Here is a 27,499-nt window from a genome sequence, read left to right as displayed (position 1 = left end):
GGGAATTTTCAGAGAAGTCATGTGATGGCCAGACAAACCACAGCCAACAAAGGTTCAAGAGTCAAAAACAGGTCCCAGCAACACTGACACCCAGAGTGTTCAAATGGCCCTCAGTTATATGAGAATGAGTCCTGGTGGGTTTCAGATCATCCACACCAGGGACTCTTTCATAAATCTCTGAATGTAAAGGAACAGAAACTTCACAAGGGGAAAAACCAGCAGGCACTGACATGGTGTGGGCAGCTACAAACACTTCATAGGAAAATGTGCTTAACAGAGAATAGCATCAAAGGAGCGTTAAAGCACTTAAGTGAGTGTATAAATAATCATTATTAAATGCTTTCCCATAGTCTCTAAACTCAAATGATCAAACAGATATTCTATCATCAAAAGAATGTCAAAAGAACCTTTAATTATCCCCATATATGAGGGGGATACTCAGTGGGTAACGCATAAAAAGAAATTGCACTGGTCACAAGAATGAGAACTACCATCGCAATGAACAAACTTTATTTTGGTGTTATGTGTTTTCACTAATAAAAGAATGTAAATAACTTGAAATTTCTAAACAGGATAAAAACTCTATTAAGCTAATAAAAATGCTGTGGCCTTAAATATATTTAACACAAATTAATAAGCAAAAATATATTAGTATTTAAACTTAATTGGGATTTAGCTTCAATAAATTAGACAAGTGGCAAGTTTTAATTATTATTTTTTAACCCTCACCTGAGGTCATTTAAAAAAAAATACATATTTTTATTGATTTCAGAGAGAAAGAGAGAGGGAGACAAAAACATCAATGATGAGAGAGGATCACTGATCAGTTGTCTCCTGCACGCCCCCTACTGAGGGTCGAGCCCACAACCCAGGCATGTGCCCCTTACCGGTGTCAAACAGGGTACCCTTCAGTTCACAGGCCAACACTTTATCCAATGAGCCAAACTGGTTAGGGTTGAGGGTATGTTTTTATTAATTTTGAGAGAGAGAGAGAGAAATGTCAATGTGAGAAACATACATTGGTTGCTTCCTGTACATGCCCCCACTGGGAATCAAACCCATGTGCCCTGATAGGAAAATCGAACCTGCAACCTTCTGTGTATGGAACTATGTTCCAATCAACTGCAGGGAACAAGTTTTAATTAATTTAAATACCACAGCCCTCAACAAAAGCTTAAAAATATTCCCTTAAAATAAAATTAAATTCAGAAACTATAAAATAGCTTTGAGGAAATACTTAAACTAACAGACTCATGAATTTTATATATTCCAGAGAAAGACTAGCAAGCCAATGTAAATGTGGAGGAAAATAATTCCATTCTTTTAAAAAAATAAAGTTTTAAGAAATTTGAATTTCTGACTTAATTCTCAATTTTCTATATTGATAGGAATGATATTAATCAAAACAGCATAGGCCCTGGCCAGTGTGGCTCAGTTGGTGAGCATTCTCCCATGCACCAAAAGGTCAACGGTTTGCTTCCCACGCCCAGGTTGCCTGGTTCTATCCTGGTGGAGGCGGTGCAGGAGGCAGACGATTGTTTCTCTCCTTCTCTCTTCTCTTTCTAAACATAATTTTAAAAAATATTAAAAACGGCATGGTACTGTCACTGGAAAGGGGATCTGGCCCTTAGCGGGTCTGCCTAGGGCCAGCTGGTAGTGTGTGGGTTCTTGAGTTCATGCAAGAAAAACTTCACATCACAAGTTCAGATGAATTTTAGAGGATGCTAATTAAAGCTAGGGACAGTGGAACAAGAAAGGGTATGTTTTTATTAATTTTTGCTTATAAATGCTGGGACAGGATTGGCGGTTTTGCCTAGGACAACATGACACTGTCCACTGCTGCCCTGGCTGTGAGCCTTGTAGGGTCCTTCGAGCTTAGGAGATAGATAGATGCCCGTGGGGAAAGGAGAGGGGAGAGGACGGAGAAAAGGCATGCGTGCTCCCGGGAGAACATATTCACCAAAGATAACATGATAAGGGGTCAATATCCAAAATTTACTAGTAGAAGGAACTTATAAAACTCAAGACTGAAACAAATAATACAATTTTAAAAATGGGCGAGGACCTAAGTAGACACTTCTCCAAAGAGGACATACAGGTGGCCAAGAGACATATGGGGGAAAAATGCTCAACGTCTCGAATCATCAGAGAGATGAAAATTAAAACCACAGAGATCATTTCACCCTCCTCAGAATTAAAAATTATGTCATGTGTATAATGCCTTCTAATTTATCTTTAATGCTTGCTCTAAGATGACTATTAAACGAAAAGATGCAAACTGCTCAATCTTTCCTCTTCTAAAAATTTTTAAAATTGATTTTAGAAAGGAAGGGAGAGGGAAAGAGAGACATTAATGATGAGAGAGAATCATTGATTGACTGCCTCCTGAATGCCCCCTACTGGGGATGAAGCCCGCAATCCAGGCATGTGACCTTGACTGGGATGGAACCCAAGACCCTTCAGTCCACAGCGGACACTCTATCCACTGACCCAAGCCAGCCAGGGCTTCTTGGTTTTTAAATTTAACTTTATTGTTGAAAGTCTTAGAATGTCCCCTTTGTTTTTCCCCCCCTACTGACCCCTTCCACCCAATCTTTCTTCTTAATGATTTGAAATCTTAATAATTTCTATGTTTATCACACTTTTACATTTTATTTTGCAGAAGAGTAATATGAAGTGATCATATTCCATGTAATGCTACATGTTCCCTCTTACTTGATATTTCTTAGTTTATTCCCAAATATCTACGTCATGAGTAGTGTGTGCAAGACCAGGCAGGCATTGGTGAAAATGCACACATTTTTTCGGCCTCCCCTTAAAGAGCTTACAGACTCCTGGGAGAGATAAGAAAAGTTCATAATTTTAAAATGAGGTAGCAAGTAATAAGTACACAAGAAAGACAGAGACAATTTCCAGGGGTTGCGAAGGTTTTTGAGCAGCCAAGTTCTATGACCAGAGGTAGTTTTCAGAAAAGAAAAAAAAGAAGAAAAAAGGAAGGAAGGAAGGAAGGAAGGAAGGAAGGAAGGAAGGAAGGAAGACAGACAGACTCGTTAAGAGGAGACATATTAGGAAGTTGCTGGAAATGTTCAGGGACCTAGTAATTAAGGTCTGAACTAGGAGTGGGAAGAGAAAGAAGACATTTCACATCCATGTTTCTCTTTCTCTCTCTCCCCCTTCTCTTTCTAAAAATTAATAAAAACATATCCTTGGATGAGGATTAAAAAATAAAAAGAACGACTAGATAAGGGAGGTAAGGAGGGAGTCAGATGACCTAACCTTTACAAATGATGCTAGAATTGCTGCAGGTCATAGGAAACTACATTCATTTATGTCTACCTCCCACAGACATGTAGTAAAAACATGACAGAAAGCCAAGAGCAAAAGGATGTCAGCCTGGTGGAAAAATACTGGCTAATCTCAATACCAAACTCATGAAAATAAATTAGATAGCAAAAGGAATCAGAATTCAAATAAATGTATTAATCTCGCCCCCTCAAAATATCTATAGTATAAAACTATCAATCAATCAACACTGGAATTTAAGCAAATACTTAGCTTTAAAATTGTTACCTAGTAACAACTTCCTTGTAAAAGCATACACCCTTTATCCTAGTTGGAAGCACATGGTAAAGCAATGAGAGCCAAGTATTTTTTTTTTCACTCTTCCTGCTGATAAACTTATTCTACCAAAGGAATAAAAAAACACACTTTCTACCTAAGTCTCAGGCGATCTTAAAATTCAAGTACCCATTCATAATTAATCTTTTTACTTATTTTACTGTTTCAGTTACTGCTACCTTCTCTATATTTTATTTCTCCCATCAAATTGGGGAGGGAGCAATAGATACATGTCATACATGTATTTATAAGGAAATTCCAACACCAAAGTTAGATTAACTTTTGGGTCTTTGTGAAAACTGATTACTGTAAGAACTTTTAAATCACAATTAATAATGTATAACTAAAAAGATGTCAGTAAGCCTGGCCAGCATGGCTCAGTGGTTGAGCACCAGTCTATGAGCCAGGAGGTCACAGTTCAATTTCTAGAGTCAGGGCACATGCCAGGTTGTGGGTTTGATCACCAGTGTGGGGTGTGCAGGAGACAGCCAATCAGTGATTCTCTCTCCTCGTTGATATTTTTATCTCTCTCTCCCTTTCCCTTCTTCTCTGAAATGAATAAAAACATATTTTGAAAAAAGATGTCAGTAAAATTATAGCTTACAAATAAAAACCTAATAGCTTTAAAAATACTACCAATAACTATTTACAAAGATATTATATGCAATTTATAACAAAATGTAAGTCAAAACTAAATTAAATCACTGGGAAAATAATGATGGAATACACAAATAGCTAATTAATTGGAAAAGAGAAAGTTAGGTCCCTACATTATATGATCGGTAAAATACTGTAATAGATTAAAGATTTAGCAATCTATGTATATAACAGCCAAGCACTCAGAATGATGGAATGACCGGTCATTACCATGTGTACTGCAGCAGCCAGCCGCCCCTGACTGGTCCCCCACCCTGATGGGGAGCGAAGCTGGCCGGCCAGCCTCATGCGTCACCAGCCCCCGCCAGCCCGGTTCCGTTCAGGGCTAGCCGGACTCCACCCATGCACAAATCTGTGCACCGGGCCTCTAGTAAAATAAAGAAAATAGAGCTAAATATTTACTACATAATTGTCAGGGTTCAGGAAGATAATTTTAGAGATTATTCTAAAAGAAAATGTCTAAGATATTGATATTAAAAATGTAAAATTTTCTATTCTGAAAAGAAAACAAAGCACAATAAACAACATGAAGAAAATGTTGATAGCATATGACAACAGAGATTTTCTTAAAAATGTCAAGAAGATGAAAAATATAGTAAATATAAAAAATTGATAAATGAACAAGTTAAAGTTTTCTCTTTTTTTTGTTTATCTGTATTTTCAACATTTTATACAAGAAACATACTTTGTAATAAAAAGCAAAGATGTAGAAAATATTTGATGACACTGAAAAATGTTCACAGCATGACTTTATACTTAAAACAAGTCACAGAAAAATAAATAGAATATGACTCACTGTTATAAATATTTATAGAGAAAAAGACTGAAGAATGGAGGGATTAATTTTAAGGAGATATATTTACAGTTGTCTACAATGAGCTGTGTAACTTCATAATAAGAGCACAATCTTAAAAATCAATATCAAATGTCTATATGTGGAGGGGAAATTTGAGCTTAATATGTATAGTATGATCCTAGTTTTTATTTTAAAAAGTTATAAATGCAGAGAAAACAGCTTAGAATTAGAGAATCATTATCCTACTTTGGGGATGAGGTGTGTGGGTTTTCACTTTTATACTTCTAGAATGCTTCAAACTTATTACTACAAATATTTATGTAAATTAAAAGATGAAAATCTGGAAAATAAAACAGAAACGAAGAACCTAAGATTAAAACATTTTTTACCTGAGTTAAAAAGAAATTAAAAAAATTCTCTTAAATTGTCATACATTTACTAGAGGTCCAGGGCACGAAATCCGTGCATGAGTGGAGTCCCTAGACCTGGCCAGCGATCAGGGCCGATTGGGGCTTTCCTTCATTCCATGCCACCCCCTGGTGGTCAGCGTATGTTATAGCGAGCAACAGAACTCCTGTCTCCTGGTCAGACTCCCGTGGGGACACTTTGCATATTACCCATATATATTTATTTGTATTGTGAAAACCTTAAAAACAAAACAAAAACAACTTATCACAGCAGTGTATAAAAACAGCTGAAGTATAATAGATCTTGTGTGGATATAGTAATAGTCCACAATGTTAGCAAGAGCAAAAAGCTTATTTTGTCAAGCTACGGCAAGGAACTCTATTTTGAATAAAGAATTAAAACATTATTCTCTGAGATAATTTTTAATATGGAAAACTGGCAACAGTCCCCTCCTCTACTATTTTTCCTCGAAATGCAGAAAATAGAAACATGAACTGTCTCTTTGATGAAACTAACATTAATTATACGTGAGAACCTGCAGTGCAAGATATGGAAGAGAAGAAAAGTGATTTGTACTATTGAACTCCAAAAAGATCTTCAGCAGAACTGCAGAAGAGACTGGGATAAGGCTGAAAACAAGGAGACTGTATAAAAACCAGACTCCTAGGTTCCACTCCTACTTAGCACAGACAACTTCCTCCCTAGCCCCATGGAAAACATCAAGTACTATCTACAGATAAGGTATAGTCTCCAGACAAAGTGAACCAAAAGTTCTGGGCTCAGGACATGTGTGTGCAGGTAGCCACAGAATGATCACAAAGCAGGGTAAGTGAAAACTGACTTAGTCCTGTAAATAGAGAATTCTAACTCCCATTCCTCAGCCTCACTTCAGAATGTCAACTGCAGGAATACCCAAAGGAAAGATCTACAGGAACTAATACATGGAGGTTTTAATAAATAAGGAAGCCTGACCCTCCTACTCCTCGCCCCTACACAGCTTCCATTCAGCTTTTATGTGCCTTATCTTTACATATAAACCAAAGAACAAGAATCACCAGGCTTTGAGGAAAGCTTCTGAGTTCTGGTCCTAACTCTACTTCTAAACACGTAAAAATAAGGAGATAAGATATTCTAGATTTGTAGTTTTCTATAAAATTAAAAGGGTACATTTTTCATGCTACTTCAGAGTAAACACAGGTCAAATCTGGAATTTAAAAAGCATTAAAAACATTTAAAAGTTATCTGGATTAGAAATAATTTTTAGCCTTAATAGAAGCATCCTGATGTAAGAGAGGCAGAATATGCTTTGACAGATAAGGTAAAGCAGATACCAGGACACTTTACCACACAGAGTAGAGGTTCACAGCTCTGATAAATTTGCTTTATATTTGGACTCGTGCACTGATGGGGTCTCTTGGCATGGCTTGTGAGAACTGGGTTGAAACTGGCAGTCCAACACCACCTGCTGCACCTGCCTGTCACTCCCACTCACCCCGGTCCTGCTGCATCTGCCCTGGGCTCACGCCCAGTCAGTACTGATCGGGAGAGGCTCGGGTCACTGGTGCCCGCCAGCTGTGAGCCCTGTGTCTGGCGCTCCTGCACTGAGCTTTTGCCCCCCTGGTGGTCAGTGCGTATCATAGTGAACAGTTAACTGGTCACTTAGGCTTTTATATATACATAGATTCTATAGTCATATTTGAACATTCGTTTTCACTTAAAAACTATAACTCTTCTTGGTTGATTTTCCACTTAAAACCTTTTTACCAAAGTCCACCTGCCATTAAAATAGGTTTCCACCCCTCGTGGCAATGGTTTCTTGGATCTCAGATTCCACTGAGAAGAAAATAGGAACTCATTCCTCCTCAAAAAAATGTGTGCGCTGGAAACAGCCTAGGTGCCCGTCAGCAGATGATTGGATCCAAAAACTGTGGTATATCTATACAATGGAATACTATGCTGCCATAAAAAGAAGGAATTCTCATCATTTGCAGCAACCTGGATGGAATTAGAGAACATCACGCTGAGTGAAATAAGCCAATCAATGAAAGAGAAACACCACATGACCTCACTTATTTGTGGATGATAAAGAACATTATAAACTGATGAACCAAAAGAGAGATATAGAGACAGTATATCAACAAGTAGACTGTCAAATTACAGTGGGGAGGGGAGGAAAATCTGGGGGAGATAATAGATCAACCGAAGGACTTTTATACATGCATATAAGTACAACCAATGGACACAAAACTCTGGGGAGGGAGGGAGGAAGGGGGGCAAAAAAAAAAATCAATAAAATATATATTTAAAAGAAGAAAAAAAATGTGTGTGCATGTATGTGGACATACATACTTAAAATCACATGACAACAAAACAATTTTTCAAACAACTTCAGAGATTAATGAACAAATCTGGGGAGAGCAATGTATTTTATATACAGTTTTTCAAATATCTTTCTTTTATGTCCTTTTATTTAGGTCTATTTTGATTTCTGTTGTCATCCCTAAGATGGAGACTCAGTTAATAATATTCTTAGGAATTTTCCTGAAAAGACTAAAATACCTATTGTAACATTAAAATACAGGTTGATATATGGTTTGCACTCAAATGTAAAAAGTCTTTTCCTTGCTCACTGATAAAGAATAACTTTCTCACCGGGACCGGTTTGGCTCAATGGATAGAGCGTCGGCTTGGGGACTGAAGGGTCCCGGGTTCGATTCCGGTCAAGGGCATGTACCTTGGTTGCGGGCATATCCCCAGTAGGGGGTGTGCAAGAGGCAGCTGACCCCCAGTAGGGGGTGTGCAAGAGGCAGCTGACCGATGACTCTCTCTCATCGATGTTTCTAACTCTATCTCTCTCCCTTCCTCTCTGTATAAAGTCAATAATATATATATATATATATATATATATATATATATATATATATATATATATATATATAAAGTAAACTTTAAAAAAAAAAAAAAGAAAAGAACAACTTTCTCTCAATTGTTCTTTCTTATTGGTAGATTCCAAATAATTTCATCTAAACACGGTAAACTGTGTTGATCTTGCTTTCAAAATATTAATTTGGAAGTTCTACTATTTTGGACTCATCCTTTGTCCCCCTTATTTATTCAATAGTCTGCTTAGTAAAACAGCAGGTCCTTGAATAATATCGTTTCCCTCAAAAACGATATTATTTCATTATTTGTTTCATTATTTGTCATTTTGTTAAAGTTGCAGACCTAATAACTATGTTAAATGAGAACTTACTATATTTATAAACTCATAATAAAGAATGTTTCAACTCCTTAAACTCACTGACATGAAATTAACTAATTTTCTGGCAAGGTGTTTTAGCCGAGTCTGAGTTGTCTTGTTGACACTTTCTATATTTCCTTATTCTAAAATCAAGGTGATGCTGAAACCGGTTTGGCTCAATGGATAGAGCGTCGGCTTGGGGACTGAAGGGTCCTGAGTTCGATTCCGGTCAAAGGCATGTACCTTGGTTGCGGGCATATCCCCAGTAGGGGGTGTGCAAGAGGCAGCTGATCAATGACTCATCGATGTTTCTAACTCTATCTCTCTCCCTTCCTATCTGTACAAAATCAATAAAATATATTAAAAAATAAAAAATAAAATAAAATCAAGGTGATAATCACTTGTATATTTCATCTTTTCTGAATGTTCTATCCCAAACCATGTATAATTTTGTTTTCACATTAGCAGTCTTCTTCAAAGAAACTACTAACAATTTCACCTTAATCATAAACTCTTTGGGGATAATTGAAGTATTCTAATTATCTCCCCTTCCCCCCTGCTCACTGCTCTTACTTGCGCAGCCTCTGCATTCTCCAGCATCTCTTCGAATTCCTGATACTCTTCATCATCTGGCTCAGCACCTGAGAGTCGAGCTGCTCTGGCCATGAAATACGGAGGCAACTCTCCAATTGCTGTACCGACACCCTATGTCAAAAACCAAAACAATCACATAAGATTCTGTTCCCAATACAGTGACACTAAACACATCAAATCTATATTTTTCGATATCACTAGAAGTATATTGAGATGTAGGCATAAGTGAGAAAAGCATATACTAGTACATAATTAGGAGGAATCCTGGCCCCCATACTAACCAAGGCAATACCAGGCAAGATGCTATACATAAAACTGTCAGACAATCCTGGTGTATTATAGACATGAAATTAATGTTAGTTCTCTTGCATATCTACTTCTATTCTAATTTTTTTTATATTCCTTACACAAGGATATGTTTTTTAATTGATTTTTAGACAGAGAGGAAGTGGGGGGGGAGGGAGAGAGAGAGAGAGAGGGAGAGAGAGAGAGGGAGGGAGGGAGGGAGGGAGGGAGGGAGAGAAACATCACCAGTTGCCTCCCATACAGTTTCTCGGACGGGGACGACATCTGGAATAACTTTTTGGTGTATGGGATAAGCCTCCAACCAACTGAGCCACCTAGCCTGAGCTCTACTTATACTCTATTTTTTTGTCATTTCTCCCCCTTTTAAAATATTCAAATGATTTGGTGATGAGCATTCACTGATCTAGCTATTAGACAAATATTTCCTAGGAAATCTGATATTTAGAATGTTGCTTTAATCCCAACAGAATTTTTAGTGCAGAGTTAAAAATTTTAACAAACTGTGGTCAGAAAGCCCCTTGAAAACAACATTAGGATGGATAAATTTTAACCACAGGAAAATGTTTATATTTCCTTAGGACATCGAGTGACTCATGTTTTAGTCTCTTTGTAGATTCTTGTTTTTGAAGAGAATTCCTCCCCCCCCCCCCCCCAACAAACTCAACATCTAAGGGTAAAAACAAAGGTAAAAGAATCAGGAACTTGGTTTGAACTTACATGGCTCAAACATAGCATAGGTAATACTGCAGGAGGCATATAGCCTCCAGGAAAATTCTCAACTTGCAGCCATCCTTCTCTGTCCCAAGTCAGAGTGAATGAAAAATGCATGTGCTAGTTCTAAGAAGCAACTTTAGGCCTTTCTGTTTGCTTTGTCAAACTGTGGCTTTGCCTACAAATGCCTTGAAAAGAATCCCCAAGATACATAATCAAATTCAAAGATTTTGTGTTCACGGTGCTACATTTCAATGTGTAGAATCAATGATCCAAGTGAAACTGCATTACCCACATGTGAATCAAGAGTTCTGAAGAAAGAATAAGGCTATAGTTAGTTAAAAAAAACAGAGAGAAGGACAAAAGAACAAAACAAACCATACTTTACTAAACAGGAAAAATTAAAGTCAGTCAACTTTGGAGTGTGTTAGACCAACTTACTATTTTAAAAACTGGAAAGAAAAAGATCAATTATTTATCCTATCTTACCTATATGAATGATATCTCAGGGAAATTAAATTGCTGATAAGTTTCTCTTTATAAAGTTATTTCAGTCAATAACTAAAGAAAAAATAATGCAATTGGGATACTCCTATTTTATAACCCCTAATAAAATAATGAACATATAGTAATAGTGCTAATATCATACACACAAAAGACAACCAGACATTACTGTACCTTGTGACAGAAATACACAAGGCTCTGAAGTATATTCTTGCCAGAAAGAAAATTTTTTCAAGCCTCTCAATCTAACTATCAACTCACAGGAAATATAGGAAATATAGAAACATACTTAAATTATACCAACTAGAATACAATCAGTAAAATCAGGGCTGTGGGAAACTACACTTGACAAACAATCCAGTTTCTTTCTTTCTTTCTTTTTTTTTTTTTTTTAATATATTTTATTGATTTTCTTACAGAAAGGAAGGCAGAGAGATAGAGAGCTAGAAACGTCGATGAGAGAGAAACATCGACCAGCTGTCTCTTGCACACCCCCCACCGGGGATGCGCCCGCAACCAATGTACATGCCCCTGACCGGAATCGAACCTGGGACCTTTCAGTCCGCAGACCGACACTACCAGTGAGCCAAACCGGTTTCGGCACAATCCAGTTTCAATAACAAATAAATTTGAAAATAAAATAAAATAAATAAATACAACCAAAAAATTTTGAATACTAACTGTTCAACTAATTTGAAGAGGCTATTCCTAATTTCTCTTAGGTGGTTTTTTAAAGTTCTATAGTAGATATATTTACAGATGAAATGTGATATGTTATGTAGGATATGCTTCAAGATAACTGAGAGCAGAATGAGGAGGGGTATATATAAAACAGCATTAGCCAGGAGTTAATATTAGTTGAAGTTGGGGAACAATATGTCTATTTAATAATATAATTCTATGCACTTAAATTTTTTTCCATAATTAAAAGTAGAAAGAAAAGTTAACTATCATATTTTATTTAAAACATGAACTCCTAAAACTTTTTTCTTCTTCTCATCACTTAGGAATTTCTTGATTTTTATTAGCAAATATCTACAATAGAAACACTGAACAATAACAAAATCACGAGGGGGGGGTCGCTGGAGAGAGTCGGCAAAACTGTGGTTAAAAACACGGACTCCAGCCGAAACCAGTTTGGCTCAGGGGATAGAGCGTCATCCTGTAGACTGAAAGGTCCCAGGTTCGATTCTGGTTAAGGGCATGTATGTTGGTTGCGGGCACATCCCCAGTAGGGGGTGTACAGGAGGCAGATGATAGATGTCTCTCTCTCATCGATGTTTCTAACTCTCTATCTCTCTACCTTCCTCTCTGTAAAAAATATCAATAAAATATATTAAAAAAAAACAAAAAAAACAAACATGGGCCGAAACCAGTTTGGCTCAGTGGTAGAGCATCGGTCTGCGGACTGAAAGGTCCCAGGTTTGATTCCAGTCAAGGGCATGTACATTGATTGTGGGCACATCCCCAGTGGGGGGTATGCAGGAGGCACCTGGTCGATGTTTCTCTCTCATCGATGTTTCTCTCTCATCGATGTTTCTAGCTCCCTATCCCTCTCTCTTCCTCCCTGTGAAAAATCAATGAAATATATATTAAAACAAACAAACAAACAAAAACAACAACAACAAAAAAACAAAACATGGACTCTGAACAATCTCAGGGCCACTCTGGACTAGCTGGGTCCTTAGGTCGGTTTCTCAACATCTCTGCTTGTTTCTCCATTTGTAAAACTGAGATAATAATAGCACCCACCTCATAGAACTAAGGAGACTGAACACCTTAATAACTGAAAAGCATTTAAAACAAAGGTCAGCACATGGTAAGTGCTGTATGTGTTCATAAAACTTTAAGGTTTTTAAAAATTAAGTGGGTTAATTTATCCATGGGTTGTCCATACACAATGTTAGATGTTATGCTAGACATGTATATACCACTCTCTGTCCTTGGTATTCCTTCAGGGAATGTACTCTGACGCAGTATCTATAATTATAGCTTACAGTGATTGCCTAACACAATTCTAAGCATCCAAGAATGAGTAAACCATGGACACACTGTGATATTAAATGTCACTTTATGTCCCAACAACATCAGCCTCATACTTCTAAAACTTAAGTCAAATGTTAAATTGTTCTGAAAGCAATCATGACTCAAAGTTATGACAAGTTTCCTTCAAGTTAAAAATTATCAATTGAAATGAAATAAAAAGCTATAAGTCTTATACTTAATTGACCACACATTACACACACACACACACACACACACACACACACACACACACCTTTTAAAAAAAATGTGTTTTTATTGATTTCGGAGAGGGGAAGTAGGAGAGAGAGAAAAATCAATGATGAGAGAGAATCACAGATCCTGGGCCTCCTGCATGCCCCCTCCCGGGGGTTGAGCCTGTAACCTGGGCATGTGCCCAGAATGGGAATCAACTGGTGACACTTGGGTCAACACTCCACCACTAAGCCACCTCAGCTGGACTCACTCTCTTGATAGTGACTTCCATGCGCAAGGTTTAAATGTTAGTAAAGTTCAATTAATCAATTTTCCTTTTGTTACCTAACTTTTTGGTGTTACATTTATGAAATGATTGCCATCCTGGCCGGCATGTCACAGTAGTTGAATGTTGATCTAGGAACCGGGAGCTCACGGTTGTAAGCTCCATTCCCAGTGTGGGAGGTGCAGGAGGCAGCCAATCAGTGATTCTCTCATCATTAATTATGTTTCTATCTCTCCTTCTCCCTTCCTTTCTGAAATCAATAAAAATAAATACTTAAAAAAAGAAATGATTGCCAAATTCAAAACCATGTAGATTTTTCTCTATATTTTCTTCAAAGAGTTTTTATAATTTTAGCTCTTAAGTTTATGTATATGATGCACTTTGAGTTAATTTTTGTAGATGGTGTAAGGTAACGGTCCAACTTCATTCTTTTGCATGTGGATATTCAGTTTTCCCAGCACTCTTTGTTGAAAGGACTGTCCTTATAAACGTTAAGAACAATGGAAAAAATTTAGACAACTTGATATGTGCCACATTTTTCACTTGACCCAAGACAGTTGTCAAAAAAGGAAATATGAAAAGCAAACATTCAACCAATTAGTCAGTATCTATTTATTATTTTAAAAAATATTTTTTTCATTAATTTTTAGAGAGGAAGGGAAAGCTAGAGAAACACTGATGTGAGAGTGGAACATCAATCAGCTGCCTCTGGGACACTCCACCCTGGAGATTGAGCCCTCAACCAGGGCATGTGTCCTGAGCAGGAATTGAACCAGCAACCTTTTGGTGCACAGGATGATACCCAGTAACTGAGCCACACCGGCTAGGGCAATCGATATTTATTCACATTTTTGTATAGTTGCAAAGTCTAATGCTGAGTGCTGTAGGAGTAACAAATTTAATGCACAATCTGTATTTTTTTAGGAGCTTAAAATTTATTTGGGGAAGTAAGCCACTGTACGAACCAAGTTGACTAATTTAAAGTATGAATGAAAAGCCAGGCCAAATGAGCACTTCAGACAATGTGCACTGTGGGAGTTTGTAGGAGACAGTTACCACTGCCAGCTGGGATGGAAGCTTTTCTTTATTGGCATTGGTGTTAATCCAGCTACATAAATCATTTTTGAAAGAACAAAAGAAAAATAGAAAACTAAAGTCTATATACAAAGCCCCTTTCTAGCATGTTCCAAGTATCTCCTGTTATTTTAATAAAAATATTTCATCAAAAGACTAATGTGGTCAAATTTAAAAAACACAGGCAACTAGTACAATGAATCCGTTTCCAGTGTTTATGAAAGAGTAACAGGAAATATGACAATTTTTCCTGTCTTTCATATTCAGCAAGTTCAATGTATGGCATTTCCCTTATAATTCTTTTAAAATACAACATAACTGCTACCACACAGATGTCTTTGAAAACTCTGCCTCTTCTGTGGGCACAGTATTCATATTCCTCTTTAGTTAAGATTTTTAAGTGATCTATTCCACAATTTAAAAAAATATATATATTTTATTGATTTTTTACAGAGAGGAAGAAAGAGAGATAGAGAGCCAAAAACGTCGATGAGAGAGAAACATCGACCAGCCGCCTCCTGCACACCCCCCCCACCGGGGATGTGCCTGCAACCAAGGTACATGCCCTTGACCGGAATCGAACCCGGGACCTTTCAGTCCACAGACCGAGGCTCTACCACTGAGCCAAACTGGTTTCGGCTGTTCCACAATTTTTATTTGATAAGAAACTGTTAGTGAAAAAGTTGTAGGTAATATATAACTTAATAAATGCAAATGATGAATTAAAAATAATTGACATAGTAACAGGAAGTTGTTTTTAAAAAAAATATTCTTTATTGACTTTTTACAGAGAGGGAGGGAGAGGGATAGAGAGTTAGAATCATCGATGAAAGAGAAATATCTGTTAGCTGCCTCCTACACACCTGGGGATGTGCCCGCAACCAGGGTACATACCTTTGACCGAAATCGAACCTGGGACCCCTCAGTCTGCAGGTTGACGGTCTACCCACTAAGCCAAACCGGTTTGGGCAGTAATAGGAAGTTTTGAGCAAATGAACTATTCCTTAATGATAGACAACCTGAATAAATTTAAGCACATAAAAAGTGTTTTGGTCGAAACCGGTTTTGCTCAGTGGATAGAGCATCGGCCTGCAAACTGAAGGGTCCCAGGTTCGATTCCAGTCAAGGGCATGTATCTTGGTTGTGGGCCCATCCCCAGTAGGAGGTGTGCAAGAGGCAGCTGATCAATGATTCTCTCTCATCGATGTTTCTAACTCTCTATCCCTCTCTCTTCCTCTCTGTAAAAATAAAAAATCAAAAAAAAAATCAATAAAATATATTTAAAAAAAAAAGTGTTTTGTATGGGTTAAAATACATTTCGCCACTGAACATGTAGTCTAAAAACTTCCCAAAATATACTGAAGCAAATAATAAAAAGAAAACATCAGTACAGCTGAAAGTAAGATCACAATATACAACCATAGAGTCTGATGCCTCCACTATAATAACTCTTGGTTTACGAAGAAATGTTTCACCCTACTTTAGTATTATAACAATTCAGAGAATAAAATGAGTCTCCTAAGAATAAACACCACGTATTTAAATTTAGGAGACAAACATAACATTTACCAATTTGAGACTAATATATAAGCACTTGATATGTGTTTATCAAACATATAAATATTGGCAAAATTTTACTAAGTAAAATAGTTGCATCATCCATACTCCTTGACCCTGCTATTGTCTACTTGGTACCTATGGCTTCATGCCTTCTTTCTGAATGCCATTAATGAGCAGAAAAGGCTCTAAAGGATTTGTTTTACTTGGAAATAGGCAGCTAATGGCTTCATGAATTAGTTATCTACTGACTTGGTATGTTTGGACTCAATTTCAAAGAGGTACAACAAACTATACAGGCAGATTAACTTTAGACAAATATAAGAACAGATATCTTACCCACATGCAGGCCTCAATCCTAACTTTTGAGATGATGCTCCACAAAGAAACGGATCCTTCAATGCCCTCTTCGGGTGGACAAATAATCTGGTCAGGATAGGGTGGTTCAGGGAAATTAACTGAATTGCATTCGTAAGCAGCTAATGTAACTGAAGCTATATGTGGACCCTGTAAAACAAATACAAGAAAACTAGTTAGAAATATTAATGAAAAGGGAATCATCAATATACATGCTCTTTTAACAATACTTTAATTGCTATATATTAATAGAAAAACCTTAGCCTTTAAAGAACAAGAATCTATTTAACTAAATATTTAATGTTACAGATGGTAATTTGAAAAACTCCTTCTCAAAATTTCCTCCTGGCTTGGTTTAAAAAGAGAAATCAGATTTATTGATAATGTACATATAGTAAGTCACTTTTCTGGGTTTATATTACATGAGTATTTATTTATTTATTTATTTATTTTAAGCGTTAGGGTTAGGGTTAGGGCTAGGGTTAGGGTTAGGGTTAGGGTTAGGTTTAGGGTTAGGGTTAGGGTTAAGGTTAGTGATAGGGCTAAGTTTAGGGTTAGGGTTAGGGTTAGGGCTAGGGTTAGGGTTAAGGTTAGGGCTAGCGTTAGGGTTAGGTTAAGTGCTATATTACATGAGTTTTGACAAATATATTTAGCTGTACAATAATGAATCAAATTATAAAACATTTCCATCATTGCAAAAAGTTCCTTTGTGCCCTGTTATAGTCAATCTCCCTCCCCCATCACTGTCCCCTGGAAACTATATCATTCCTGGCTTGGTTCTGATTTTGTTTATCCATATTTTTTTTTAATAAGATCAGCAATCTTTTCATATTATATATATATATTTTATTGATTTTTTTACAGAGAGGAAGGGAGAGAGAGAGAGAGCTAGAAACGTCAATGAGAGAGAAACATCGACCAGCTGCCTCTTGCACACCCCCTACCAGGGATGTGCCCGCAACCAATGTACATGCCCTCGACCGGAATCGAACCCGGGACCTTTCAGTCCGCAGACCAATGCTCTACCACTGAGTCAAACTGGTTTGGGCCATATTTTCATTTGTAGTTTACATTCTCGTTGATAAAAATTTCTGCGCTCCTATTTTTTCAGGCATAACTTGAGAATATCACTTTATGTCCTTATAAACAGCTGGTGAAATAACTACTTCACTTATATTTTAATCATACAGGTTAAAATGGGTTAATAATACAATAAAGCTTTAAACAAGGGTTCCCAAATGCACATGTATGCCGAGGTGAGGTTTCTGCATAAGAACCAAAAAGGGAGTTTGTTAAAAATGTAACTTCCTGTTTGGCTGGTATAGCTCAGTGGTTGAATGTAAACTAATGAACCAGGAGATCATGAGACAATTCCTGGTCAGGGTATGCTAGTTCTTGGGTTGGGTGCTTGATCCCCAATAGGGGGCATGCAGGAGGCAATCAATCAATGATTTTCTCTCTCATCATTGATGTTTCCATTTCTCTCTCCCTCTCCCTGCCTCTCTAAAATCAATTAAAAAAACAACAACACCCCAAACAAAAACAAAACAATAGGTAGGAGTGGGAACCTATATGCTAATAAAGAAGTTCCTTTAGAGTTTTAAATAGGATATGTTCTAATAAGCTAGGTTTAGGAATCATTGGGAAAATAGTAAATTAAGGCTCAGAAAATAAAGACGTCGGACTATTTCACTTAACTCCCTGGGCTTCAGTTTACTCTTCTGCAAGGCAAGAGAATTAGACTCATTTTATGGTTTTATCCAGCTCCCAAAACTTCAAATATGCCAATAAAATCCAATGCTAATTTCCAAAGTTCTCATGAAGTATAAGACCTAAAAGTTGCACATTCTTACCATGTTGCTCTAACACCCATGGTAAAAGCATTCACTTTAAAGCATAAGAATAACTTTAGACCCAGATGTTCTGGTTTAGGCTCTGGCCTCTGCCACTTATCTTCTGAATCTTGCTTTCCTCATCTATAAAATGGGAATAATAAAATACCCCAGGAACTACATCCTGAGGATGTAAGATTGAAATTAGTCAATTCATATAAAGTGTTCACCCTAAAATGATATAGGGATGATATAGTAAACCCTCAGAAAGTACCAGCCATTGGGTATTATGAAGAAAAATGATGTATTTGTAGAATTATAATATATAAAAGTATACATACAATAAGGGGTCTCTGTATATAAGTGTCTTTTTAAATGACATAGCGAAAGAATTTGTGGTTCAAAGACTGCATAAGATCTAGTGAAAAAATAAGACACTAAAGAATTCCTACTGCTATCAAGATAAAAGGTTATATAAAACAAAAATTTTTGTTGCATATAAATGTGAAAAAAGATATTCATAAATCTAAGCTACATTCCTCCCTAACAAAATGGGTATTTTTGTTCAAATAAAATCTAAGAAATGAAGTTCTACTCTTAGCACTGAATCAATTAGTTATTAGGTTTTTCTGAACCTATGTGAAGAATTCTTTAGTTGGTTCCTCATTTTCTTGCGTTTTAATTTCTAGAAATCCATAAATAGTAATATCTAAGTTTTAAAAGTAATTATAGTATGTTTTTTAAAAGAATGCTTTTGAGTATTCAGGTCTTAACAAATATTATTAGCCATGAAATCTAACTGCTCCTTTAAATACTATGTACAAAAGAGATTTCACAAATGGGGAAGAAAAAGACTATTTTATAATCCTAAAAAATAATATACCACGTTTAAAGTTAGGGGAATTCAGAATCACTGAATAATCAGTAAAAAAAAATTAAAATAATAATAATAATAAAAAAAATTCTATATTGTAAAAGAGAAAAAATTCAAGTTTGTCCATGATATCTCTATACAACTGTCTCCTTTGGGTTGCAGGAAAAGTCTCCCTCTGAGTTCTAGAAAAAATTAAACCTTTCTAGGAGATAAAATAATGAGATTTTTGTGTCTAAAAAGGGAAATTCTCAGCCATCTGATGAGAATTTTTTTCCCTAAAAGAAAGGACAGTTCATTCACACAACTAAACTGATATATATATACTTTCCATAACCACACTAGTAAGTCATGATTACTCAGCCTTAGAGCCAGATGTGGTGGTTCCCAGACAAAACGAATACAAATAAATTAGCTTCTTGTCTTTTGTTCATTCTGAAGAGTCCATTTAGCCTATACCTGACATTTCAATTCTTAAATATAACTGACTTGACTGAAATATTAGTTACATAAAAAAACAAAAACAAAAAAATATTTTTTACTAGAAGCATTTGAAAAGAAATACATATTCAAACTACCTTTTAAGTGTATTTTCTAAAACCTACAAGTCCTATTACTATGTATCAAATATGAAGGAATCACATTTTAACCATACAAAATGGAGAAACATGGGAACAAACAAACAGCTATGGTGTAAGAAGAAAAGACTACCTGGACAGAACCACCATAAAAATAACACCGTGTTACAGTTTTTATGGGAGCATGCAGGTATTCGTATGTATTTTTTTTATTTTTTTTTAATTTATTCGTATGTATTGACTACAGATCCTGGGGTGTGGCTGAGGGTTTTCCACCTCAGCTCATGAAGTAACTGGTACAGACTTTTCCTACAGCAAACAACTAGAAAACTGGATAAAAGTATATGGAACACTTCTTTTTAGACACTGCATCACAGGACTACTGGCTGCTAAGAGAAGGGATACAAATGAGGATAATATATGAGGACTCTGGCTCTTGACTTATAGACACACCCTGACAGTAAAATCTACAGTCCAAAGAGGAGGAGCCCATGCACAGCACGGAGGTCTTGCTAAGATGAGGAAGAAACGGAATCCTATATAATAAAAAGCTAATATACTAATTAGACCGAACAACAGAACGCCTTCCAGATGAAGCAGGGGCTGCAAGACTGTGAGTGCTGAGCCCCTTGCATGAATTTTGTGCATCGGCTTCTAGTATATAAAAAAGAACAAAGTGGAACGTCTAGAGCTAAAAGTATAATATTCGAATAGAAAAATTCATTAGACAGATCATCAACTGCAGAAGAAAATATAAAGAACTTGAAGACAGGGAAATGGAAAGTATTCAAACAGAGAGTGAAGGCTATGAAAGAAATTAACCTCTATAGCCGAAACCGGTTTGGCTCAGTGGTAGAGCATCGGTCTGTGGACTGAAAGGTCCCAGGTTCGATTCCGGTCAGGGGCATGTATGTTGGTTGCGGGCACATCCCCAGTGAGGGGTGTGCAGGAGGCAGCTGGTTAATGTTTCTCTCATTGACCTTTCTAGCTCTCTATCTCTCTCCCTTCCTCTCTGCAAAAAATCAATAAAATATATATATAAAAAAAAGAAAAAAGAAAGAGGAACCTGGAGACAACATGGTCTAGTCCTTAAAAAAGAAAAAAAAAAAGAGAAAAAAGAAAAAGAGAAAAAAGAAATTAATCTCTATAACCTATTAAATAACACCAAACAGTCTAATATACATGTGATTGAAATCCTAGAGAGAAAAAGTGTGTGCATGTGTGGGAGAGTTATATGCAAAAATAAAAAAATAAACACACACACACACACACACACACACACACACACTTGAAGAAATAGTCAACTGTTTTCAAGGTTTGATGAAAAACCCCAATTCATCAGCTCAGTGATCTAAAATAACTCAACCAATTAGTCAGGATCAAGAGAAAAAAAATAAAACATATCAAATTGCTGAAAATCATGATCATATCATATTAAATTGCTAGAACTCAGCAATAACAAGAAAACCTTAAAGCAATCAGAGGGGATAAAAATAACACACTATCTATAGGAAAATATAGATAAGACTTATCAGACATAATTCAAACCAAAATACAATGGGAAAATTTCTCTAAAATATTTAAAAGAAAAAAACACCTGCCAATTTAGAATCCATGGAAAATATATTTCAAAAATAAAGATGAAATAAAAACATTTCAGGAAAAAAAAAAAAAAAAGGGAAAGAATTTGTTTCAGTAGATCTGTAGTATAATATATGTTAAAAGAAATTCTCAGAAGAAAAGTGATACCGGATGGAAATTTTAATGTACACAAAGGAGTGAAGAGCACTGAAAATATAGAAGACCCTTCCTCATTTTAAAATCTCTTTAAAAAATAACTAGTTGTTTAGAGCAAAAAGATGATATATGTAAAAGTAAAATACATGACAAGAGCATAAAGTATGGGACAGATAAAAGAAGTATACTATTGTAAGGTGGTTACATTATATATACTTTAAAAATGCTCAATCCAAAGAAGGTAGAAAAAAAAAATCAATAAAATATATTAAAAAAGAAAAAAAAAGAAAAAAAAAGAAAGAAAAGGTATCTAAGATCCAGGAAATCCTTAATTAAAGTTAAGAGCACATTAAAAAAAAAAAAAAAAAAAAAAAAAAAAAAAAAAAAAAGGTAGGAAAAGAAGAATAAAAAATAGGTGGGAGAAACATTTTGAGGGTAGACTTAAACCCATCCATACTGATAACTACATTAACTATAAATGTACCAAACGCACAAATAAAAAGCAGAGAGTGTTAGACTGGATTAAAAATCAAGACTCCAGTACATGCTGTGTATAAGTAATATTAAACACCTTAACCCAAAAGTACACTAAATAAATGAAAAATATAAACTACTTTAAAATAATCACAAAAAAGACAGAGTGACTACATTAATATCAGATAAAGGAGACTTCAGGATAGGGAATTCCTAGAGATGAATAAAGACATTTCATAATGATAATGGGCTAATTCTCAGGAAAACAAAACAATTCCAAATGTGGAGGTACCCTTTAACAGACTATCAAAATATATTAGGCAAAAACTGACAAAACTGAAAGGAGAAATAATCCTACAATTATAGTTGGGAATTTCAATGTCTTTCTCTTTTTATTTTTATTTTTTAAATACATTTTATTGATATATATATATATATATATATATATATATATATATATATATATATATTTTTTTTTTTTTTTTACAGAGAAGAGGGGAGAGGGATAGAGAGTTAGAAACATCGATCAGCTGCTTCCTGCACACTCCCCACTGGGGATATGCCCACAACCAAGGCACATGCCCTTTTCTGGAATCGAACCTTGACCGGAATCGAACCCTTCAGTCCACAGGCTGACGCTCTATCCACTGAGCCAAACCAGGTAGGGCTGTCCTTCTCTTTTTAGTTGATAGATCAAGTAAACTGACAACTAGTATAAATATGAAAGACTTGAGCAATATAAAACACTCCACTCAGTAATAGCCAAATATATATTCTTTTCAGCAAGAATAGACCGTATGCTGGGGTGTAAAATGAGTCTCAGCTCATTTAAAAGAATGTATCATGTGGCAAGGTAAACATCAATACAAGGAGTACTTAAGGAAAAATGGCAAATAGAGATCCTCAAAGATTAATTTTTCCATTTAAGGACTATGTCCTTTTTCTTTGTGGTGGTAATAAAAGGAAATCAAACAGCTATATACAGCCCAGACTGTTATTCCCCAGCACAGGAAACTCTATAAATTCCCTAGCAACAAGGTCACGAGTAACATTCACTGATTGCACAGAGCTTCTGAGAGTTCCTAATTACCATCAGCGGAGGGTTCCTTTACCAGTAGTGATAAGGAGGTTGAACTTCATGATGGTGATGAGATATTATACTCTCATCAGAGTGACAGTTTTAGGGCCCATTATTGGGAGTGGGAATAATTCAGTATAGTCATTCTAAGTGAAGTCAACTCAACAAGATTGTTTCAGTTATTTGTGACATATCGAACATCTGGTTTTGCTTCAGTTCAAAGCCTTATGTATCCAGTCTCATGAGCTGTATTACATTATATTTTCCAAAGTTTTCATAATGGAATAATTCTGCCTGTCCAGAATAAAAGATGTAGTGCTTGGCCAGGCAAGACTATGTCTGGGTGAGAGCAAATCCATAGTTAGACCACGGATAAGATTTCTAATAAGAGCAGATATAGGTATTGATGAAAAAAAGTATTTTAACTTAAAAAAATTATATTTAGTAAAATGACAAATTAGTATGTGCATTGCTGCTTCACCAAAAAAAAAAAAAAAAAGTGTTTTCTATCTTTTGAACTTATTGTAGGGCCTTTTCTTCCAGAGACATTTCTTAACAAGTAACAACTTAAAATGGTCATATCAATTCATTATGAGCTTAATTTATCCAAGCCTCATTATCAATCAAGATGAAGAATATGAACATTAAAAGTCCAGTGTGTGCATGTGAGTTTTTGTAAGGAAGATGAGCAGGTAGGCAGACAGACAGACAGACATTCTTCTACTCCAGGCAGCTCTCAGAACTGATAAAACATTCCTCAAAACTGGAGTTGTTTGCATAACATCTGTAATGTCAATTCATAACCTAATCCATCATCCATACAGAGAAGTCAAGTGAGATCCCAAAGGCAACATTTCCAATTAGTTTTGTCTGGAAAGTTGAGGGCAAAGGTAATAACACCAGGAACCCTGCGCTGATTCACTGGGAAAACATTTGTTTGCCACACTCCTTCACTGAAGGAACAAAAGGAGTCAGTGGTTCGTCTGGAATGTGATTCATTAGGAATATCTTGGTGATAAATGAAAGATGACAAATGGTTATGTGCATGACTTGCAAAACCTTTGTTTTCTTTAAGCCCTACTTTAGAAATGCTTTTACAAACAGGAATTCTACTTGAGTTCTCTTAATTTTTGCTTTTCTCATTATAGTCAGAAAGCTTAAATAAAGTTATGGTGTACAGCAGATTCTAGAAGGCTGGAGAATAAACTATTGGCTCCAAATGGGCTCTGGGAAATTCAACTAGTGTTTATATTCTTTTTGTGAAAAAAAGTTTCAAGTTTACAAATTAAGCCTGTAGTCTTTCTCTATAAAATGCAGTACAGTGTGTCAAAGCAGTAATCTGGGCATTGGCTAATGTGGGTTTCCGTTTTTTGAAGCTGTTACTATAGGTAATCCGACTTCTCAGATTCCTCATTTGATCAGAAGTCTAACAATAATAATTGTGATTGTTGAAACTGGTTTGGCTCAGTGGATAGAGCGTTGGCCTGCAAAATGAAGGGTCTGTCTTTGAAGTCATTTTTATTATATGAATCAGTCCATAAATAAAGACGTTTCACTTTTCTTTTCTAATCCTAAGCAATTTTTTTTGGAGGGGGAACAATTCAGATAGGAAGGAAGAGGGAGAGATAGAAACAGCAATGATAAGAGAGAATCATCGATCGGCTGCCTCCTGCATATCCCCTACTGGGGTTCAAGCCCACAACCCAGGCATGTTCCCTTGACAGGAATCGAACCTAGTACCGTGTTTCCCCGAAAATAAGACATCCTCCGAAAATAAGACCTAGCGCATGGAAAGATAAGACATCCCCTGAAAATAAGACCTAGCGCAACTTTGGGAGAAAAAATTAATATAATACACTGTCTTATTTTCGGGGAAACAGGGTACCATTCAGTCCACAAACTGACGCTCTATTCACTGAGCCAAACCAGCCAGGGCAACTTAAGCAACTTAAAAATAAATAAATAAATAAATAAATAAATAAAAAATATATATATAAATTTTATTTTTTTACAGAGAGGAAGGGAGAGAGATAGAAAGTTAGAAACACTGATGAGAAAGAAACATCAATCAGCTGTCTCCTGCACCCCCGCCCCTACACATACACACTGGGGATGTGCCCGCAACCAAGCTTCGTGCCCCTTGACTGGAATTGAACCTGGGACCCTTCAGTCCGAAGGCCAATGCTCTATCCACTGAGCCAAACTGGTTTTCGGCTTTAAGCAACTTTTGATCATAAAGTTGATTTAAGTGTTCAGGAGAAATGGACTACATACTTCCATCAGTTTTAAAAAAGGCTATATATTGTTAAAATCTATACCCACCAGAACAGATTTTAGCTACACTGTATCTCAGCTTTGACTTCAGCACACATTAATAGTGACTTAGGGCAGGAAGTTTTCCAGTCTGTGCATACCCCTTTGTTTGGTGAAAACCCAGCCCCGCGTCCTGCAGACCTTGGTTTCTTCTTTGATGTGGTGATGCTCATGAGAGTTAATACATGAGTCACTCCTCGGGGAAAGACAGGGTGAAGAGCAGATCATGCACTCATCAAAAAAGGGCAAACAAATCTTTTCTAAGAAAGGCCTGTTGGCCTTCCGGGAAGAGCCCTGAGTCACCGCCTGCTTACAGGCAGAGTCATTATACCTCTACAGAGCAGAACCAAGTCACACCAGAACCTTACTTTTGGCAATCTCTACCCTTTTGTCTCTTATAGAGGCACAGACATTGAACAATGAAGCAACAATCAGAAGTCAAGCAGAAAAAGAGGTAAAGAGGTTGCCTAACAATTAAAAAAAAAGAAAAAAGTTTATACCACCTGGTGGCATTAAACAACTACAATATTTCTCTTACTTAAACTGCCACACTTTCATTTCAATTCACAGAGATGCATTTTCCAAATAATAATTACTTTAGGCAGTCAATAGCCGTGTGTCGAAAAGCATAGTAAATGTCTATACAGAAGAAAAAAATAGCTTTATAATCCTATATTAGGGGCCTGGTGCATGGATTCGTGCACCGGTGAGGTCCTTCGGCCTGACCTGTGGGGATCTGCCGAAACTGGAGGGGTCCTGGATTGCAAGAGGGCGCAGGCCAGGCCAAGGGATCCCGTAGGTGCACAACTGAGGTTGAGGAGGGACCGAGGGAAGGCCCCAGGGCATGTCTGGCCCATCTTGCCCAGTTCTGATCAGCTGGACCCCAGCAGTAAGCTAACCTACCAGTCGGAGCATCTGCCCCCTGGTGGTCAGTGCGAATCATAGTGACTGGTTGAACAGTTGAACAAATGGTCAAACACAATTATGCAAATTGATCAAACAGCGAAATGACTGGTTCTCATGATGCGCACTGACCAACATGGGGCAGACGCTTAACACAGGAGCTGCCACCTGGTGGTCAGTGTGCTCCCATTGGGTAAGCACCGTTCAGCCAGAAGCCGGGCTCATGGCTGGCGAGCACAGTGGTGGTGGCAGAGCCTCTCCCGCCTCCGCAGCAGTGCTAAGGATGTCCGACTGACCCCCCTCACTGCAAGTGCACAAATTTCATGCACTGGGCCTCTAGTAGTCTATAAAGAATTATATCCATACAATACAGTAAAGAAACAGGGTGCTCTATAAATATTCGATAGCAATCAAGATGTCAGATTTTTTAAATGTGTAATTTTTACCACATAGTTTAGTAATGAAAAAATTCTAAACTTTAAAGCAGAAACTGCCTCTGAATCTTTTTTTTTAATAAATCTTTATTGCTCAGATTATTACACTTGTTTCCCCCCCCCCCCCGCCCCCCGCCCCCCATAGCTCCCTGCCTCTGAATCTTACACAAGGAAAAATATCTCACAACTTTCTTTGTACTTATAACAAAGAGCAAAAAATGTTTTCTGTTAAAAGGGTCATATTGAATAAACAACCTGTACCATTCAGATAATAATGCCTTCATGTTGCAGCTGCTAAGAAAACCAGATCTATTCCACAATGTAATTAAACAGTCCTAATACTTTGCTAAACCCCAACTGCATGTAGTTAGGACAACTCTATACTTTGAATCTCTCCCCTTTGATTCCCAAATGGTTCAAGGAGAAGCCAAAGACAAAAGTTATCTGTAAAATATATTCAACCTTCTATTTATAGCTGAATATTTGGGTATCTATTAAAATTATAAAATGATTGTTGACAGTTTTTGCTCTTGGGCTTCTTTGTCTGGGAGCTGGCCTGATTTGGAAGAAATGTAGGCTTTGTTAAGCCTTTCTTCAGGAAACTGCTCCACCTGGTGTCAAAAACTGTTCATACATCACATTATTTGGGACTTGTCAATGCTTGCAGAATTCATTCTCTTTGTTATTATTAAGTGGAACAAATTTTATAAATCATCAATTGCAAACAGAGCCTACAAATGGCTCTTTGTCTGCTTGTCTTGTAATTTGATGAATAATTACAATGTATAGGGAGAATGTCTGAGATACATTTCCCATTATCAAGTACCAAACAAAGTTCCTGTGGTTTTTTTGTTTGTTTGTTTGTTAATCTGGTTGTTTACAGGATTATGAGTCATGTTTTTCTAGTACTAAAAATAATTATAAGGTGGATACTGAAATAATCCCATTACTTC

The 27,499-nt window shown here is 36.6% G+C and overlaps 1 protein-coding gene across 2 annotated transcripts in view; it reads right to left on the bottom strand.

Moving 5' to 3' along the window:
• VMP1 (vacuole membrane protein 1) overlaps positions 1-27,499 on the bottom strand; it is a 99,564-nt gene that overhangs the window by 45,590 nt on the left and 26,475 nt on the right. The window contains exons 6-7 of one of the 2 annotated variants that reach the window (XM_036451481.2): positions 16,309-16,476; positions 9,294-9,425 (exon numbers count right to left, since the gene is read on the bottom strand). In XM_036451481.2, the coding sequence (XP_036307374.1) occupies positions 9,294-9,425; positions 16,309-16,476 (300 nt within the window). Of the gene's footprint in view, positions 1-9,293; positions 9,426-9,845; positions 9,900-16,308; positions 16,477-27,499 lie in introns of those variants that run through there. The other variant, XM_045586377.1, reaches the window with a different exon arrangement.

This window comes from Pipistrellus kuhlii, unplaced genomic scaffold (assembly GCF_014108245.1).
Source record: "Pipistrellus kuhlii isolate mPipKuh1 unplaced genomic scaffold, mPipKuh1.p scaffold_m20_p_22, whole genome shotgun sequence".
Lineage (NCBI taxonomy): Eukaryota > Metazoa > Chordata > Mammalia > Chiroptera > Vespertilionidae > Pipistrellus > Pipistrellus kuhlii.
The sequence above is the reverse complement of the archived record's forward strand: the minus strand, read 5'-3'. Positions and strand labels throughout refer to the sequence as shown.